At 37.8% G+C, this 21,049-nt stretch overlaps 1 protein-coding gene across 7 annotated transcripts in view; it reads left to right on the plus strand.

The window, feature by feature from the left end:
- The window catches only part of CACNA2D1 (calcium voltage-gated channel auxiliary subunit alpha2delta 1), a 717,165-nt gene extending 699,337 nt beyond the window's left edge, over positions 1-17,828 (plus strand). For 6 of the 7 annotated variants that reach the window (XM_075599572.1, XM_075599576.1, XM_075599573.1 and 3 more), the window contains 4 exons: positions 1,043-1,169; positions 1,311-1,423; positions 4,149-4,231; positions 12,008-17,828. In XM_075599572.1, the coding sequence (XP_075455687.1) occupies positions 1,043-1,169; positions 1,311-1,423; positions 4,149-4,231; positions 12,008-12,124 (440 nt within the window). In that variant the 3' untranslated portion in view covers positions 12,125-17,828. Of the gene's footprint in view, positions 1-1,042; positions 1,170-1,310; positions 1,424-4,148; positions 4,232-5,848; positions 5,938-12,007 lie in introns of all 7 variants that reach the window. The other variant, XM_075599575.1, reaches the window with a different exon arrangement.
- Positions 17,829-21,049: the final 3,221 nt, after the last annotated feature.

Genomic DNA, 21,049 nt, shown 5'->3' on the forward strand with positions numbered 1-21,049 from the left:
GCCACACTACAAAAATTAACATGCTGCAATTGAAAGAAATTGATATGCATGCTTGAAGCCCCAGATCTGTTTGTGATTTAAAAAGCTATTTGCATTGATATCACCTAGCTCCAGCTAGTCACCCAAAGGGAACTATTCCTGTTGCATATAACTGTTGACCAGAGTGCAATAAAGTGTGCATTGTGTGTCTCACAAAGGATGTGCTCCTTTGTATGTCATTCCCCAGAATCCCTGGCTGCAGTGGAAACAGTGTTTGCTAAGCGATAATGGGGAAGAGCAGGGTTACAGACCTGTTTGAGACATGCAAATGTACCCACAAGTGGTATTTTTTTTATTTACCGTACCTTTTGTGTCTACAATCCTTAACAATTCAGCAACTTTTAACTGCTTCCAAAAAAAAAATATTGTGTTAATAACTTCTTCATTTCTACATTTTGAAAATACAATACTTTATTATGTCTTCATATTCAGATTTTCAACATATGCTAATAGAGATATGGTTGTGTAGCGCACAGCATCCAAAAACGAAGGCAGGTCTGGCGAAAACTTTCTTTATTTGAAGCAAGGCATAAAAAGAGGGACGCAGCCCTTCAACGCGTTTCGTGCAAAGCACTTTGACAAAGTGCTTTGCACGAAACGCGTTGAAGGGCTGCGTCCCTCTTTTTATGCCTTGCTTCAAATAAAGAAAGTTTTCGCCAGACCTGCCTTCGTTTTTGGATGCTGTGCGCTACACAACCATATCTCTGCATTTGAACCACACGGCGGCACGCATTGGAAGGGAGACTCTGGAGGCTACAAGGAGTGAGTACCTAAAAAATAGGGGGCTATCCCAATGAGGTGAAGGAGGTTGCCCTAGGGCTGCTTCCCCAACCTTCAGGGCTTTCTGGTGCCCCCCACCCCATCTTTATGGACTGAGTACATAATCTATGATGCCTTAATACCCAGTGTTCTCCCCTTCCATAGAAGCACACATACAGCACTGTGAGCACCATTGTTCTATCTCTAAATATGCTAATAGATGTCTCTTTTTTTTTTTGTACAGCGGAATTTGATGATGATTTTTCTGCTACTCTGTCAAAGCAGAGCTGTATTACAGAACAAACGCAATACTTTTTTGAAAACGAAAACAGATCTTTTAGTGGCTACCTAGACTGTGAAAACTGCACAAGGTACAGTAACTGTTATCTTTAGGCAACAATAACGCTATTAATTTGTTAATGATTACGTTTTTTTTCCAACTTACACGATTGTTGATTTTTTCTTATAGAATTTACCACGTTGAAAACCTTTTTGTTGATTTTTTCTTATAGAATTTACCACGTTGAAAAGCTTTTGAACACCAATTTGGTATTTATAGTCATCGACAGCATCCGCACATGTGAAGCTTGTGACAGTCAACCTTTAATACAAGCAGAACAGCGTTGTATCCTTTGTACAGCATGTGACAGCCATATTTCTGATTGAGAGGTAGAAATGAGTTATCTATCAGAAAATGTTATTTCCACTTCAAACTTATCCAGTAGTTGAAGCCTTCTGCATGTGTTGTGCTATCAAAAGTTATTGCATATTTAAACATTTTAGTACCTACGATACATTATTCAGTTTACAATTATACAGAAGAAGGAATTCAGCAAATGATCCATAACTATAATTAACATTATCCCATTGTAAACAAGGTACAGTAGAGTCTCGGTTATCTGACTTTCCGTTAACCGACACTCCATTTTATCTGACATCTGCCCCCTCCCCCTTCCCACTTACCAGGCTTACCGACGGCGGAAGAAGAAGAGGACCGAGGACCACCATGTCAGCGGAGCAGGGCAGCAGAGGCATTACACGGTGGGCGGCAGCAGAACCAGCAGAAGAAGAGCATTGGCACCATGAGAGCAGCACAGGAGAACACCCGGGGAGGAGCTGCGCTTTAGAAGCAGCAGATACCGGAAGTCAGTAAAGACTTCCGGGTCGGACCGCTGGGGCGTGCTCCTCCCCGGCTGCTCACATGGTGCCAAGGCTCTTCTCCTGCTGCTGCTTCTGTCACCCACCATGTATTGCCTCTGCTGCTCTGCTCCACTGACATGATGGTCCTTGGCCCTCCTCTTCTGCCACCGGTAAGCCTGGTAAGTGAAAAGAAGGGGAGGGCCCGCAGATGTCGGATAATACTTTCCGTATTATCCGTAATTTTCAGTTATCCGACACGGTATCGTTCCTGTTTAGGTCGGATAACATCTGGCCATACAGATGTTGAATTTGAATATAAGAAGAGATAGGTAGAGAGAATGAGAGACAGTGAAATAGATTGTTTGTATTTGCTTTGTTTTCCTAATTTTACAACCATACTTAAAGCCGGTAGAATTTTTTTTTTCTCTACAGGTTTACGTTTGAAAGTTTATCATTATAATTAATACGTGTTCTAAAATGCTATGGTTAGCCTGGCAAAGCTGTGTTTAGTATAGCTATATCTGTATGTATTTATATCGTATAATTCTTTTTTATTGATATACTGTAAGTAGAGATGGGCAAGTTTTGTTTTTGCGGATTTGGATCGGCCGGTTCCTTTGGTCCGTGTATTGTCGTGAATCGGTCTCAAAAAGGGCGATTTTGTTTTTTCTGGATTTGTTTTTATCACCCCAATCCAATCCGCTGATTTCGCCATCCGCTGGAGGATTTTTAGAATCCAATCCTCTGAATTACCAATCCATACACGGATTGCTGAATCCACACGCGGATTGCTGAATCCACACGCGGATTGCTGAATCCACGGATTCCATTATTAAAATCCTTCATTGGACTGGGGACTCCGCGGATTGGACAGTTAAAATCCACCAGCTGATTGTATCCAATGGCGCTGTTGGATTAATCTGCACAGATTAAAACTGGAACAATCCATCAACAGATTTTACACCGTGGAACGTATTTTGAATGGAAAACTCGGGAAATTCTGTCGAAACAGATTTTGACAGTTCCGCCCAACTCTACTGATAAGTACTGTATGCAGTTAATTTTCGCATGACAGACACTATCCATGCTACCTATACTTGCGTATGTATCTTTTTTTAAAGAAATGTGTAATGCATGATAATTAGGTACTGCTGTCATGTGGAGACTCCGTTTCAGACCCACTCTGCAGGGATGCTGCATGGGCAGTCCTCTGGCTGCCCGGGGGGGAATTTGTGCCCACCCCCGTGGCACGTGTTCACACGCTACTGCTTGTTAAGCGCATGCACTTAAAGTGTGCCCCGCGCGGGAGAGGCGAGGAGAGCGAGACCAAACCAGAGATTTCATCTGTATGCATTTCTATTTATATTTTAAAGCAGCAGTCCGCACGGCTAGACATCTTTTATTTTATTTTTGCATTCACATTCTTACAAATACAATGACTGTATTTGGGCAGGAAAAACTCAATGAGCAAGGTACAAATGTAACAGATGTTTATACGCCCTACTGTTAAATAACGTACCTGCGTTACTGCATTGCATTGCATTAATGTGGGCGGTAATATTGGGTATATATGTACTATTATATGAGTTAGACTCAAATAGACCTCTGGAGTGGTGGGGGTGGGGATTGCTGCTTTAAAGGTAAATAATCTAGAATCTAATTGATTTGTTTTTCTAAAAAAAAAAGATGGGTAGAGTGCAAAGCATGTATTCTACCCCAGGGCTCAACTAGTTCTCAGAAGGGGCCAGATCAAAAAGCATTTAGAAGTAGAAAGGCCACAAGCTTATTTTCATTTAGTGTTAGATATATTACTGTAAAATACTTGAAAATGATTGTTTCAAGATCTTGCTAGCGCTGATAGCATTTACATTACCTTCACTTACATGTGAGTTTTAGTTTGAAAACGTGCACTTAGCTGACTAAGCAGCTACTACAGTATGTAATTAGCAGAGCGTCCAAGGTCCACATTAAGGCCGTGAGTTATAACCGGTATATATTAAAAATGGGTGCCCAATTGATTTACAATTTGGGAGCTCAGATTAATTTATGTCATTTGGTATTTGTTTATTTTTATCCATCAGTTTTTCAGCCAGGATACATTTCTAAATAATCACCAACATGTATCAGTTTTCTGAGAGTTTGCCTGACGACCTGTTGTCACCTAACAAACATATCAATCAAAGTGCTTTTCCCTTAACAATAACTTCAAGCTAATGGGCCTGATCCATGCCTGCTAGCTCAGATGCCAAGACACAGGAAGGGGCCTGATGTCTGCTTTGATCAAGATACCCGGGTAAGTCCGAAGAGAGAGGGTTCTTTAGTGAATCTAGGCCAACATAACAGCATCTTTCGCTGCCGCAGGAATCTGACTAGAGATGAACCAAGTTTCACTTTCCAAAAGTTCCCTCAAATTATTTAAGTAATTAGTGAAACCACTCATTCTTTGAGTGTAGGCTTTTTGCCAATTCAAGGGTCTTAAAAATAAAATAAAAAGTGCATTCTTGAGTTTGAGGGTCTCTCTTGGTGAGAATTTTGAGTTTTTGAGTTTTTTTGGCAAATGTGTTTATCTTTGCAACATTTTTTGGGCCACTTGTGAATGTTTAAAATTCACCAAGGATGTGATTTTGTGCAAATGTTTTGCACATCTCTAAATCTGACCACATGCTCTGAACCACTTACAATAATCTATTTCTTTTAATTGTGTTCCATTATTAACATAAAATTAACAGCTGCCTTACTTATTACCTGCCTTTTCAAGCAAGTTTACTTCCACACAACAATTGAAGGGACGATGTACTGTGGTTTATAGTCTGGAGTAATCTAGTCATTTGGATGGTCATAAAACAAATAACAAACGGTATATTATTTTCGTAATGGTATTTTTGTTTGAAGAACCACCGTTTCATTGTGCCTAACATTTCCAAAGTAACAGTACTGTTGCTAAACTAATCCAAATTCCGTTGCTACTTTGCAAGTTCAACAACACTAAAACATGCATCCTTGCATCCAACCGAAGGAATGTGTCATCTGTGTCTGTAATACTCTTTGCTTTACTATACTATTTACCTCGTATATGTGTGTTTTTTTTCTATAACATAATTAGTATTATTTTCAGATTTTTGTTTAGTCTGTGTTTTATAAGAGTATGTTTTAACCCCTTAAGTATTGAAGGGAAATGCAGCAGAATGCATTTGCAGTGATACATTTCTTTGCAATTCTTAACAAATCACTACAGCAATCCCAATATTTGCAGTAAATTGGAGACGTAGGGGGTCTATAGGTGTTGCTAATGCTAAATGTTGCTAAAAATTATATACAATGCAACCACCCATCATATGATGTACTGTATCAGGCATACTTTATGATTCTAAATAAATGCCCTACTAGCAGTGCTGTCTTAACGCATGGGCACGCTGGGCAGTTGCCCGGGGGCCCCACGAGCATAGGGGCCCCACGCTAATCTATGCACAGACCAGAATTTAACACTAATTTTCCGATCACCTGCCTCAACATTCAAATCTTCCGCTAACTCGATAGAAGGAGAAAAATTACGACTTGTAGCGGAGAGTTGGCAGGGCCCAGTGCACTGCTTTGCCCGGGGGCCTATAATGCTGTTAAGACGGCCCTGCCTGCTAGTATTTCTCTTTCTTTATATTGTTGTGTGAAAGTACATTTTTATTTCCTCATGGGCTTGTTGTGCTCACCAGTGGTGAAAGTTTTTTGTGTTTTTGTAATAGTGAAGTATTTTGGTTAAATTTTCTTTTCCGATAGTGTAATGCTTTGCTCCGCGTGGATGCTCTCACATGAACTCTTCTAACTGCTCGCCAATTGCATGAAATCTCATCTTGTGTGTCTTTCTTTGTGTTTCCTTTCTTTTTCTTCTACTTGCTACTTTGCCTGTAATTATTAGGATGAGCCTTTATGCACAACGAGCCGTGCGTCGGCCATGATGTCCGCTCCTATCTTCATTTTACTGCAAGTATTCATGTGGTGTTGAGGGTCAGTTCTTTTCTCTAATTAATTAATTTTTTATTTTTTTTTGCACACAAAATGAAGAAGCAGCACTAGATATTTACCTCCGTGTATCAATCTACCAGTTTTGTGGCTCCGCTTTTGCTCTGTTGAGCTTTCTATTTCTTCCATATTAATTTTATGTTTACATTTTCTTAGTGACTAATTTCTAAGCATTACTAACAATGGTCTGTGCTGTATTCATATGTCCAATGGGGCTACCATGCATTTTCACCAATACATAAAACAAAATGATCTAAATTGATGTGGAAAGTATAAATCGTGTTTTTTTTTAAAGAGTTGCTTATGCTAACTTAACATTGAAAATGGAAAGGTTTTATGTGAAGTGAACTTTAGATGTGTTCTAAAAAAAAAGTTCTGACTTATTTACAACTAAATTATCTAGTACTGCTGCTTGAACTTTTTTTTATTTTTGTTTTATTTATTAAGTTATGAAACAGATCAGCAATCTTTTGTATAATGTGTGGTCCAGAGCAATATAAATGTGATGTTTGAAGTAACAATTCAGGGCTTTAGATAAAACATATCATTTTAAATGTGTCTGTCTTCAGAGATAGTCATATACCCTTTGAACAACCTATTTTAAATTAGGAATACCCCATCTTAGTGAGCGCAAAAATCTAAAATGCACACTATTATATATTTAGTAGCACCCACTGGAGCGCTACTGGGAATGTGACCTCAAAAAGCAAAGAAGCCTCAATATACATCCAATATGACACATATATATTTTTTATAAGTACCAAAACTTGTTTTCTTGATAATGTTTTGGCCGACAGATTAAACTAAACAGCCCTTGTGTATTAGAAGAAAATATATAAGTAATGGTGGTCATATTGGATGTGTATTGTGGACTCTTTGTATTCTAGAATCTATTTTATATTATGGACACAATAGCTGCCTGTCACCTACCAATGGCAGGTCAATTATACAGTAGTCCTTTACAGGCTAAGATGACTTGCTGCCTCTCCATCGACCAGAATACTTTAATAAGTGAAAACTGAAAACAACAAATGTAGGATAAATATTGAAACTTTTAATTTTAGGAGATCAAAAATAGCTGTAATCTAGCCTGACATAGCTGACAAAAAGAAAAAAAGTGAATGTGCTGCACCATTTTATGAAAATTGAGAATTGAATCTAATTCCATGGATTACCTGACTTGATGAAAGGGTTGTGAGTCCCCAAAATCTTGTTACTTTTACTGCATCTCAACATATGTACAGTAGCAAACTTTAACATCCCCTCTGGTGGCATATGGTATGATTTCATTTTATGGAAACGATGTGATATTCTTCGTTAGAATTAGATATATTTTACCACTTCATGTCTGTCTGTGAAGTACACATGTTTTTTTCATCATTTATTATGCTCATACTTCTTGGCACTTTGTGTATGTTTTTGAACAGTAGGATTATAGAATTGGATTCGATTGTCAAATTCTCTTTTGCTGTGCCTATTTGGAAATGAAGGTGGAGTGTTGCTAGTATGTGCTAACACATTGATACCTTTGAAAAAAGAACACTTTTTATAAAATACTGTATATACTGGTTTTCTGCTTTAATAATACTTTTTGTAACAGACACAACTGACAAATAATTTCTTGCACTTGGACATTATGGGCTCTATGTATTAATGGCAAAATCTTGGTGCAAAGCCATTATTTTGTCAACTCAAGCTGTTACACATGAGAGCCAGACTTACTGTCCCCAGAACCATGGACCAAAACACTGCTAAATACTGTACTTAACAATTAATACTTAAAGAAATGGTACAAAATCTAACAATGACACAGAGTAATTATACATACTGAAAAAGTAAATTTTAATTAAAATACACAAACAATATTATGCTATTTGTCTCTTTCTTGCACTTGTCTCCTGTTGCAAATACAATTCTAGAAGGTGGGAGTGGAGAAATGTCACAGCGATGAGCCGCTCTCATTAGTTCTTTGTGTTATATCGCCACTTGGTTTGTCACTTTGAGTTGTTACTTTGAGGCCCTATTCAATCACATTGTTCACAGTATACCCACACGTTATTTGTTTCTTGTCTTCTGTCCTTAATATATCACCGTCACTATAAGTAGGATTTACTAGTTTTATCAACACTGATTAGCACACTTAGTGCACTGTGTAATATATATGTGTGTGTATGGTGTATAGCTGCGGTTGCACCTATGCGTGGGACAGATGCTTGCTTCTTATCATTGACTATTTATACAGCACCAACATATGTTTCCCTGTAGTACTACAGTCATGGAAGTAAAGGAGACCTCACTCGTCTCCACAGAAACGCCGCGGGTGCACGCACAACGCCGGCCAGGGTGCAATCAATAGCACACAAGAGTTCTTCAGGTGAAGGACAGAAGCGGCACTCCGGAGGACTTGATCAAATATAAAAATTTATTTAATAGAGGTGGATGGAAATGTCGATCCTCTATTAAATGATCAAGTCCTCTGCAGTGCTGCTTCTGTCCTTCACCTGAGGGATACCTGTTTGATATCAATGTAGTACTACGCAGTAATGCAACTGTACTACTATTAAAGTAATGTACTACTATTAAAGTATACAGATTTGATAAGTTAGGAATAACTTTCTTATTGTGCCTTACAAGTCTCATTTAGAGAGATATAATTTCTTTATGTTCAGACACATAAGGCAGCACTGTTATTTGAAACACATGAATGAACGGTGTGTGTTTTTTAAGTCTCTTAACACCATATCATTTGACAAAGTCCAGGATGGGGCTCCTGGTGGCTCCTTCAGGTGGTATCACAATAATAGTAGCTGCTTATTCTCTAATACAGTGTTAAAATAATATGTGCTGTGATGATTATGGTGATAGAAGAGCCACTTTGGTCTCATTTGGTTACAGTGTAGTACACTGCAAGAGATATGGGCCAATATTATCTAAGAAGGGACATGCCAGAGACACCTTCAGGTGCTTGTGGCTAGTGAATGGGCCGTAAGGAATCCTCCTGCACTACATGGTGTCTTAATGCAGGGGTACGCAAACGGGGGGGCACGCCCCACAGGGGGTGCGCAGGAATTTCATGGGGGGGAGGGGCACGGGCGGTTGCAGAGGCCCCACGCTCTTCCCCAAGGCATTTAAATTAAATGCCGGGGGATTGCGTGAGGCCTCTGCAACTGAACTTACCGTGGTTCCGCTGGCTTCTGATGACGCGTTAACATGGCAACACGGTGTCAAATGACGCAGTGGGTCATGTGATGTCACACGACCCCACGTTGACGCCCGTTGCCATGGCAACCTGTCACGTCACATGACCCTGCTGACGCAGACAGGCAAGTATGGGGGGTGGAGCATCCGTGCAGTGGATCCAGGGGGGGCACAGCATCAGAAGTTTGCGCACCCCTGTAATGTATACAGTATCACTGCTCTGGTTCTTAAATAGTATTGATATTCACCCTAAGTTTGAATTTACAGTTTTTGTTGGCAGCGCACTTTACATACAGTTAGTGGCAAACAGCCATTTTTGAGACTTCATTTTTCATATTTTAGGTCACATTAATTATATAAGTTATGGTGAATAAAAAAAGTGATAAAAACCCTCTACTGTACAGTGTACAGCAAATAAACATTCCACTTGTGGGTACATTTGCATGTGTCAGGTCTGCAACCTTGCTTTTCACCATTATCTCTTAGCATACGAAGCTTCCCCTGCAGCCAGGGATTCTGGGATCCATATTAAAATGGATATGAAGTAAAAGGTGACACTGTGTGCTCATTTGCATGTCATTTCCCAGAATCCCTAGCTGCAGGGGAAGCACTGTATGCTAAGAGATAATGGGGGAAATCATGGTTGCAGACCTGTCTGAGACATGTGAATATTTTTATTTGCAGGTCACATTAAAGAATATAGTTTGGCTATAGAGAAGCAAAATGTTCTTTTCATTGTTAAGATGTAGATATATTATATATGGAAACCATAATGGCTCGTTTATCTTTTTAGCAATATCCACTCGCTTTGTGCAAATCTTTGCTTACTCCAATATTTACGTAATATAAATAAGAGTGGGCAGATACAACAATGCCTCATTTCCAATTTAAAAATATGATTATCATGCATGTAATAATATGGCCAAAGTTGTCTTCCACTGTACAAATACAAGATAAATAACTTGTATTCAATTGTTGTAAGTTTGACCATTTCAGGGTACATCTCTGAATCCTTGTCTTTCACTATATGAATCATTTAACAATTCATGAAATAGCAAGAAAACATTTTTGTCATCTTCTAACTAAATATATTTAAGGCATGCTTCCGAGTATTTTTTTTTTTTAGGGTAATGAGTTGTTATTAGTTGGGGTTGAACATCCCTCACTCTTTGTGTTTTCTTTAAGCTGTCTAGTATTCCCTCTGTTTTAAGATTACTATTGTATATAATAGAATATAAATTTGGTTTTGTAATAAAAGTCAAAAAGATTAAGTGATCTCATGGGTGGTAAAAGAACAAAAGGCAGAGTATTGGAGAAATACTGTAGGACTTAATTTACTGGCTAGGGTCAAACCGTTTGTATATTATATCGTCCCATACCCACATGCATTTCTGACACAGATTGTATGACCCCAATAAATTATTGCGAGACTATCTGCCTTTCATGTTTGTAGAATGTGCAAAACCAATTACACTACAAATGGTAGATTAAAACCCTTTCACATTTTATCTTGATCAATTTTTGTGTACCTACAATAATTACACACAGCATATGATATTAAAATATTTGTGGCTTGTGCAAAATTAAGATTTTTATTTATCTGTGCGACCTAATCAGTTTTAAGTACACCACAAGGTGGAGACACTGAATTAATAATAATTTCATTGGGAATGGCCCTGTTTCACACTTGTACAGCGTCACCTACATTTATCATTAAATTGTAACTGGCAATGATAAATCACGCAAACTGTAGATGAAATATATCGTTTTTAAAGACCAAAGGAACAAAGACCAAAGTCTTGTTATGACTGTAAAGGGAGCATCATGCCTATAGTGGTCACTGGTAGCCATGGGGTTTACAGTACATCAGTAACCAGTTGATCCCACTGGCAAGAAATACTTCTGTCTTTTCAATGCTCTCTGAAATGTACCTCTCCTTTACTATGGTATTGTTGATCACTATTGGGGTTATCTATCTACTATTGCATGGTAATGCCCATTGAAATGCTTTGCCTTTTCTCCCGTCCGTTTGCGTCACAACATCCGGCGACTTTAAGATGGAAAACTTTATGGATTCTAACAATCTGCACCAGATGTGAGAAACTGCGTCTTACATTTAGCACAACTGTCCTGTAACAACGTATGTAAAACACAGATATAGGCAGCCTAAGATTTGTTTTTTTACCCAGGGGGTGTGTGGGATCCCAGTGGTCCCATTCAGAAGTAAGGGATTACCTGCAGCGAGACTGGGGGAAGCCGTCAGTAGCTTTAACAGAAGCCGTGGCATTTCGATTTTTAAGCCGCAGCAAAAGAGAATCTGGCTACATCTGTATGAAAACGCTCGTTGCTCCAAAATTGCTTTTGTATTGAAGTAGCCCGATTTACATTCCCCGATCAAGGAAATGCCACAGAAAAATGTCTGTGACACTCCACGGCAGGGGGAGAAAAACAGCGGGTAGCCGGTAAGCCAACATTGAACTTACGGCTGCCCAAAAGGTGTGATGCTGTATAATAATGTGTGATTGATGTTATTCTTACCACATAAATGTTTGCACCATTAATTGAATGCAACACTGTTGATAACAACTCTCCCTTTGTACTTTATGGCTTGTTGCTATAAACTCATGCCTGTGACTGGCATGGCACCTTGTCAATGTAATCTGATGTTAGAAAGCAATTATATATACAGTACTGTAAGATGGATAACAGGGCCAACAAGATAGAACACTGAAGAAAGCAAACTTTTTGGGGGGCAGAAACAATATAACAATGACAAAGCAATGGCTTACAAAATGCATGTTAATGATTTGATTAAATGAAACTAAATAAATATTGTTTTCTTTTTTTTTATCTGCAGGAAGATGACTCTGACTGTGGTGGGGTCTCTGGGTTGGCTCCTTCACTATGGTCCATGGTAGGCATCCAGTTCGTGCTCCTCTGGCTGTTATCTGGTAGCAAGCGTTGTCCATTATGACCCTGCAAAACCAAAACCTGCATTACTAATGTCAACACCCTGCCAAAAGATTAGCCCCGGTTTACCTTAAATAGGGGTCACTTTATTCAGACAATAGAAGAATGGATGTGCCCATACTGTAACTCAATGATGTGTGAAAGACTCATAAAGGCACCCACAGAGGCTGCGTGTTGGAGTGTCAAATCCTCAATGGCAACTTGTGTGAATACTGCATCATCTATGCCATCAGAACAGAAATCTACAGTAAATGTGCTTTATTGAACAATCTATGATGATCTCTGTTGCATCGTCAATGACTTTATGTAAAAGGGCTCCCTTCAAAATGGCTTCTGTACAACTTGTATAACATTTGCATAATGTTTATTGACGTTCGGTTTGTTGCACTCGTAGCCCTTTCTGCGTCCACTTGTGTAAAGCAAATTTATTTCAATATTGTGCAGTGTTTAAAACACGACTGTTGCTTTCAATCTATTATGTGGAAACATCAACTTGATCCTATTTTCGTCAAGTGAGAATAATGATTAGTGTTCTAAAATGTTCACAAAAACTGAAATGCCTTATATAATGAATGGCTTGTTTTGCCAAATGGGGTTTAAAAAAAAAAAATTGAAATACAAAGAGGGAGCTAAGTTCTGATGGATTCATGGGCAAATAGGGATGTTAAGGAAAGCATTTTAGATCTGGGGACACATTTTTGACAGGTGCTTGAGGGTTTGATCATTGGGATTCAAGACTTTCTGAATGCAGTGTCGTCCCCGTATTTACAACTACAGTATGCTTTTGTAAGTGTGGTACCGTACATTCATGCTAGCCAAATCCTTCTAGATGCTCAAAGAAGTCAAAGACAAAAAGAATAATCTTTTGCTTAGGGAAGTTTGATTACCAATGGTATTTAGCATGTAGATGCTGCTATTTTTTTTTTTGTTAGGATTTAGTTTGTTCTTTTTGATGGAAGGCTGTGGTCTTCTTTTGAGTGACTAACTTGTTGAGTGGCAAACCTAAACGTTGCAATGTGATACAATTCAGTCATCTCAGATGATATTTGTTAAACAGAGCTCTGAATATACTGTGCAATGAAAATCATACAAATGAATGTACTCTGAGGGTACTACTCAAAAAAGTGATATCAAAGACATTTATTTATTTATTCTAGTGTGAGGAATTGGGCCTTAGTAATCCTGTAGGATAGTTTCTATTAACACCTGGTCATTAAATCTATAACAGTAAGGGTCTACAATTGTATTTTTCCATGGCTAACAGAGTAATTATTTAAAAAAAAAAACTAATGTATGACAATGAAAAAAAATTACTTTTAGCGGTTTTATTTTTTAGCAACGCTCTTAAAGTTATTAATATCAGTTTTCCATTTTTTCCTAATAATTTGACAATGACTAAGCAGTTGTATTAACAAAATCTCAAATAACTGAGATTCTTCTTGAGTGATGTGGTGTCCGCAGGGGTACTAACTAATTTTACATTTGAATGTAAAACATTTTTAAACATTGTTGGTGTTGACAATAGTTAAATAAAATATACTGGCATAGCAATGAGGGATTATCATATATGGAGTTTTTATTAAACAATGGGCCATTTAAGCAATACATCAACAAATGGCTCTGAATGCTTAGCACAACTGTGAGATACAAAGGTTTGAACAGCAGGATACCATTGCTTAATTTCAGAGAGCTGGGAAATGTGCTGTAGTTATGCTTCTACTGTCAATTGTATGCCATTGGAACCCTTAATGCATTAATTTGGCAATGCATACTAATATGATACATAGCAGATTATATATATATTATATATTTTATATATATATATATATATATATATATATATATATATGCAAATATAGCTGTATGCTCATCTGCATGTCTTAGGCAGGTCTGCAACCCCGCCTTTCCCCATTATCACCCAGCATACAGCACTTCCACTGCAGCAAGGGATTCTGGGAAATGACATGCAAATGAGCACACAGTGTCACTTTTTGCCTCAATAACCATTTTTAACATGGTTCCCTATAGGCTTAAGCTTGCTGCATGGTCACAGCTTTGAGCACATATATTTACATACATACATATACATATACACACACACACACACACACACACACACACACACACACAATGTACTGCAACAGCAATGGCCTGGGGAGGACACTCACCTCTTACTTCTAACAGATTTCACAAATATGCCTGTGTGTCGGAACTGTTATTTGTAAAAAAAAGGAAAATAGATGTTCCTATTTCTAATGAGCAAATTGCTTACAGATGAGAGCTTTAGTGGGTTCCAAAACTGTATTGTTCAGTACAGGTGTTTGCAATACCACAACTTAGCCCTTCAAACCTTTTAGCAATGTGAAGGCACTCCACATCTTAAACAAATGTGTTTGGGTTTTCATTCATAGTAATGGTTTGCAAGAACGGACATGATTTATATGATCTAGGTACCATGAGCTTAGTCCAGTGGTTTGGATTTCCATTTGAGCCATTCGTTGCCATAGTATTGTGGGCCATACTCCATACGATATCTAAATAATAATAATAAGGTCTATTTATCAAAAGTCTCCCAACTGCAAAATTTGAGCAAGAAAACGGCACCATATATATCAAAGTAAAAACTCCCATTGTGTCCTACAGGATCTTTTTCTTTGACAAATACAGTACGTGGCAGTTTTTTTCTCTTACTATTGCCCCCATTTTTCAGCCAGAAGCCATATTGATACATAACACCCCTCAAATTCTGGAACACACCCCTAGCTGGAAGGAGTCCTATGGAGTAGCGCAAATTAGTAATAATTTTATTTGATTTCATATAGCGTTTTTCTCTCAATAGAACGCAAAGTGTTTCACAATTACAGTATGGTGCTCAGTATGCAGCATTGTGCATAGGATTTTTACAGCCACAGTCCCTGCCCCGTAGAGCTTACAATTATTTTTTGTTGGTGCTTGAGGCACAGGGATATAACACTTGCCCTAGGTCCCAAGGAGCTGACCCCAGGATTTGAACCAGACACCCCTGCTTCAAACTCAGTATTGTTGTTATCAGGGTCAGTGCCTCTACTCACTGAGCCACTCGTAGTAAATATGATCCTGTATATTCCCTTCAATATAATATAAGCTCTGTCAAAAAGTTATTGGGGTATATGTATCAAGGCAAAAGTGGAGCAATGCCGGGTTAAAATAACTGCATAGTATGTACTGTATCAAAGAAAAAAGTCCAGGTGAAAAAGGGTGTTTCTTTGATAGATCTCGTGCAGTTATCCTGCCCCAGCATTGCTCCACTTTTGCCTTGAGGAAGTGATGGAGTACCACTTAGGGTTTGACTTGCAACACACATTCTGGGCTAATGCAATAGAGTGCTATAATGCAGAATATGCGCTATCTCACTTTATTGTGTAATTCCCTCAGTGTTGCAATGAATGGTATAGAACAGTATATCCATTGAATGTTTCTTCTTCTATAGTTGTTAACCTTCAATCCTTCTCCGTCTATCTTTTGTGTAACCATCAATGGTACTTTATGTTCATATGTGAATCTGTATTATTAATAACCAAAAGTCTATACTAACAGTGTAGTTACATAGTTTAATTGTTTTGTAGCACGTGCATTCCATCTGCTATAAAGATAAACTCTGAATATAGATTCTAAAGATAATGAGCCAATCATTTCATATTACGATGTAAAGGAAGACTTCCTGGATTATTGTCAAAAGTTGCATGATACAAGTGACTTGATTCAATTCTGTGTTGTGAAAAATGACAGGAAAACTATTTTGCAACTTTGTTAGGTATCTGTAAGGCAGACTTGTGTAATGCTGTCATGTTTTTTTTTTTTGGGGGGGGGGGGGGAAACACAGGTTCTCTCTTTTACAAACATCATCCCGAGTTTCACTATACAGATTTGTTTTTAATTATTGAATAGTGTCAATATAGTTATGGTACACATTGTTTAAAAATAGAAAAATCATACATTCTGGTGCAGTAAGTGCTAGCCAAAGAATGAAATGTTAACATTTGTATTTTAATTTACATATTAAAAGCCAGCATCACTGCCAAAATACTGAATGTGGTCTATATTTGTATCTGCATTTTAACAAAATATATTTGGCAAGCTTGACTGAATAGTCTTGTACCTTGAAACGTTTGAATTTGTTTATGATTGAAGCTTTATTGTAAGAGTGATTTTGACATTTGTACATTTTGCTATAATCCGCCTTTTATTAACTTTAGTATTGGCCTTACTGGGTTTATCTATAGGTAAAAATCCCCTTTAAGTGAACTTTGCAACCCAAGTGTAACTTGCTGTTGGATAATTTTAAATAGTTCAAAACTGCACCAATATTATCCTTCTTCCCACTCCGCTGAAACTCGGAAAGCTTAACTTGTATGGATTTATTTACATTGGTCCTATAATATCAGAAATCAACCCGAGACTAATACAGATTTGGAGACATCAAGTTCTGCCAGACGCAGCATCTCCTTTATCTCTGCAAAGTGGACCTTCTACAATGATAAGGTGTGGTTAATATCACAGTCAAGCTTCTCAAGAAGCTTGTTCATTTATCTGCAGAGCAAGATTAAAACCAAATCACAACATGATTGCGTTTGTGGTTTCAACGTTGAGCTTGGCTGATCGACAACTAAAGACATCCTGCTTTCATATTGCAGTCAGTGTATGTAAAGAAAAAAAGTATACATTTCAGCTACTGTATGCTATTGTTGATTTTTATTAAACCGCTGATACTGAATGGTGGATAGTCTTGCAATTTCTAGGCTCTCCCTTCAATGAAAGAGTCAAACAAGTAGTTTTTAATGTAATTTAATGGATATCATTAACAGAATTTGCAGTCTCAAGCGATTACATGTACTGTATTCTGTTGAATGTTCAAGTTCTGCTTTCTAAGGTGTTTGATTCAATGGTTATGTGTGGATTTATATAACAAACATATTATTGTGCTCAATCTGAGCACTGCTTTTCCCCCTTTTTGTTTTGCATTTTTGACACTTTTGTGGAACTTGACAAGCCTAGAAAACATTTTGTAAAAATTTGTACAATACTGTTATAAAAATTTATAATTCTAGAAAATGTTGTGTTTAATTACTGTGCAAAAATCAGCATATTCAGAAATAAAGGTTTATCATTTAAAATCACTCGGAAATCTGGGATTCCTGGTATTTATAATGTGAGTGTTTGGGAGGAAAAGGTAGAATGTGCAATTGAAAACATGTTTTAAGGAAAAAAAATTGCAGTTCCAGTTCTTGGTAACAGCAATTTTATGAAGGAGAAGGACCCTGTCTTACAATATTACATTTAGATATCACTTTTCACCACTTCTCTCATTGCTCATTTTATTAAAGGATACAAGCTTAACCAAAAGAATCAGAGTACATATTTTCTCAGCTATTTATCTTTTGTATGTAACACTAGATTGCAATAGGGCCTCATAAATCAGAAAATTAAATCTCTTGTGGGATCTTAAAATGCAAAGGAACTACTCCTATCCATCTACTGCACGATGTGAAGACAAAAATGATGACAATTGAGATATTTCTTGCTGTGTTCCCAAGGTCTCTTTCTACCACAATTTCTTCATATATTTTGTTGGCAATGCACGTGCCACTGGTTAAATAAAGATCTCATGCTGGTGTGTTGTAATTCATTGTTTTAAACAAATTAAATCAATTAATCAACCATGCGTTTTAGGACTGTGTGATATCATTCTGTCGTGTATAATTGTAATACACATCCGTGATTGTACAGTAAGTATACCTTTGTTGAAACAAAGTAAATATAAAAAAGATCCAATAAAGATTGATTAAAGCATGAATGGAATTAGTTTATAGCATAAGCCCTAAAGTCGTTTATAAATATACCTATAAATGCATCAATCTTTGGGTTATTCTCTGGGCTCCATTTTTTTTTAAATTAGTGTAGTTTAGTGTAATTGTTTTTGTTTCATTTTTATATCTGCATCATATGCAAGTTCTTAAACATGCATGTTCGAAAAGTCCAACTGTTTAGTGCAATGTGTCTCAACTAAGGCTTCTTGAACTCTGTCTGGTGTGTCATGATCCCTGACTCGGGTGTGAAACATAATTGTAATTGTAGTAAAAGTGAAGCAGGATTCAAAAAAAGTAGAAATTCCTCCTGGGAAAAAGAAAGATTTTTAAGACCACTGCATTTGTTACTAAGTTCTAAATAACCAATTCAAATGGCTGCATATGTTTCATGAACCATTTGTTGCTAATTTAAGAAAATCATTGCTAAAAGTATTGTAAAAATGTTCTCTTTCCCAAACTGTATTAGCATCCACAGTGTTAACTATGGATGAATGTGTTAATTGTTACACAGACCTGGTCCTGCATCACTGGGAAGCATATATATTTACAAAAAGGTATGGGGAATTATTCAACACAGGGTGATAGTCCCGATTTGGCACTACAACACTGAAAGTCCAATTCAACTCAAATGGGACACTCCATGCAGTATTGCCGAATCAGCACTGTTGCAAAGTTTTAACTAAGCCCCAATGTTTAAAAACCATTGCAATTATTTTGTTCTTCAATATGTTCAGATTAAAGTTATGACGTCCCTGTGTAAAGGTGCTTCAGAAAAACACACTGCTGGGTTTTCTATATCCTGAAGTGTTGACGTGGATTCAGCCATTTCTACGGGTGGTCTCATGAGAATTCACATTGTGTAATGACAGACATCGCCAAAAGAAGGAATAATTCCACGTTATGAAAGGAAGAGATTCAATTTCAACGATGTTTTGTTTTCCTTAGTTCATATGTAAAAAAAAAAGTGTATAAAGATTAATAATAAAAAATGACCTAAATGCTGAATAAAATAAATCGTTATGCTGGGCAGATCATGCAACACTACACTAATCCATACTATTTCATTTTATTCAAATGATCATGCTAACTTAGAATAATATAACTTTTTAAAAGTTCACATGCAATTTGCCAAAGGAAAATCTTCACAGCCTGAAATATGGATTTGGGAGAGAGAGAAATAAGTTAATTTGAATATGCAACGTATCTCAGGTGTTTCCACAGGTATTTCTAAGGTATTACAAGTAAACAGGTCAATTTCGCCAAACATTTGTGGGCTAAAAAGTTATTTGTCTGAACCCTTTGGATAAACATAGGCGAAACGAATATCGGCAGCTACTCACAACTCTACTTCCTACTCCACAATGCGATGTGATTTTTCTTTCAGTGCCTATGCTTTGGCTTACAGGAACTGGGGAAAAAATACTTTATAAGTTGATGCCACAAATTCTACAGGAGCAATGTTGCAAAACTTGTAGTTCTTTGTGCACAAAATTGTGTATCTGTAAAAATAAAGACTGGAGCCCAATAAAAACAATTACAATAAAGGAGAGTACACGATAATATCCAATGGGTATTACTTTTCCATACTGAAGCAACTGTCCCACTTCATTTGAAACAACATTTCTGGCAATAAATTTGCCAGATGTTACACATTCTGTCAGTATCATTTTCACAGAGAAGCTAGAGCCAGTTATTATTTATCGATATTGTCAAGGTTCAACTGTAGCTATTGTGAGAACACAGACACCAAGGATTAAAGAGACTGTTTTTATGTTTCTATAATTCATGCTGTCAAGTCCATTACATTTTTTGTCTTTGACAACTAACTAAATGACCTGCAGTGCAGCTGTAAAATTCTGTTTCGTTTGTCTGCCTTCATCAAGATGATCAAATCAGGTTTTTGGGAGATTCTTGTTCGTAAATAAGTAATTGACTTGAATTTTAAAGCAAGATTTTAAGTCAGTTTCCACAATACACAAAAAGAATTCTAAAAATATATACAATTTAATTGGATAATTTACATTTGCTCATTACTATTTCTAATTGCAAATTTCAAACTGTTTTGCTTGTTTAGTGAACATGTAAAGACACCTTTTGACACTTGAAGACATCTTAAGGCCGAGCTCGTGGTTGTTGCGCGCGCGCGCACTCATGCAGCCCAAGCGATGTGTGCGGTGGGCTGCAGGAGACTGGGGAGATGATCGGGGGCGTGGCGAACACATCACAGACGTGTTATGGAGATTGTTCGCCCTCATTATCTGAACCAGCTTATGCCCGACTGCAGCCCGAAATCCCAATTTGAGTTGTCGGCAAAATGTTGCAGAGTCGACGCGGGAACTTGAGGAACTATCATAGGCAATTAGGCAAGAGTCCTGGAAGTGCGCGCGGACACAAGCGTGTGCACGTAGCAACGCCACCACTATGAGCTCGGCCTAAGGCCCATTCAAGTAAATGGGTGATAAGGTGTCTTCGGGACTGAAAGGTGTCTTTGAGCATAGTACCACTTAGTAAATATAGCCCATAATCTTTAAATATGTAATTTATGGAAACTTTGTTGTTAGCACACAAGTTGAGAATCTAGCAATCTGTGTCCAATTTCTCAACACGTTTTTACATTAATGGAATGCAAGTGTAACAGGGACTTATCCATGTTTAAATAAAACTGCCTCTACTGGTGTGAGAAATCCAGCAGAGTTGGTTAATTGCAGCTAGTCAATTAACCAGCTCCAGCTAGCTAATGAGGGGATGGTAAAAACAAAACCTGCTGGGGACAGACCGGGAGACTCCTTAGCACAGACACACTGTGCTGACAGAGGAGATGAAGTCTTGAGCACAAAGCTGTGCTGATAACAAAACACTAGGCCTCTTTTCCCGGACACACAGGACCCAGGAACCTGCCAGAGGCTGGCCCTCAACAGACACCCACCTAGAATCAGAGACTACCTCAAAGAGCCCCTGCATACAGGTACCTCTTGAGACTTTGGGGTGATAGGTAGGTAAGGGGCTTCTCTCCCCCCTCCAGCCGTGCAGATAGGGACTGGGGAAGTAAGTTAGCTCTTACAAGGGAAAGGTGTGTGTTTCTT

The sequence above is a fragment of the Ascaphus truei genome, chromosome 5 (assembly GCF_040206685.1).
Source record: "Ascaphus truei isolate aAscTru1 chromosome 5, aAscTru1.hap1, whole genome shotgun sequence".
NCBI classification, from domain to species: Eukaryota; Metazoa; Chordata; class Amphibia; order Anura; family Ascaphidae; genus Ascaphus; species Ascaphus truei.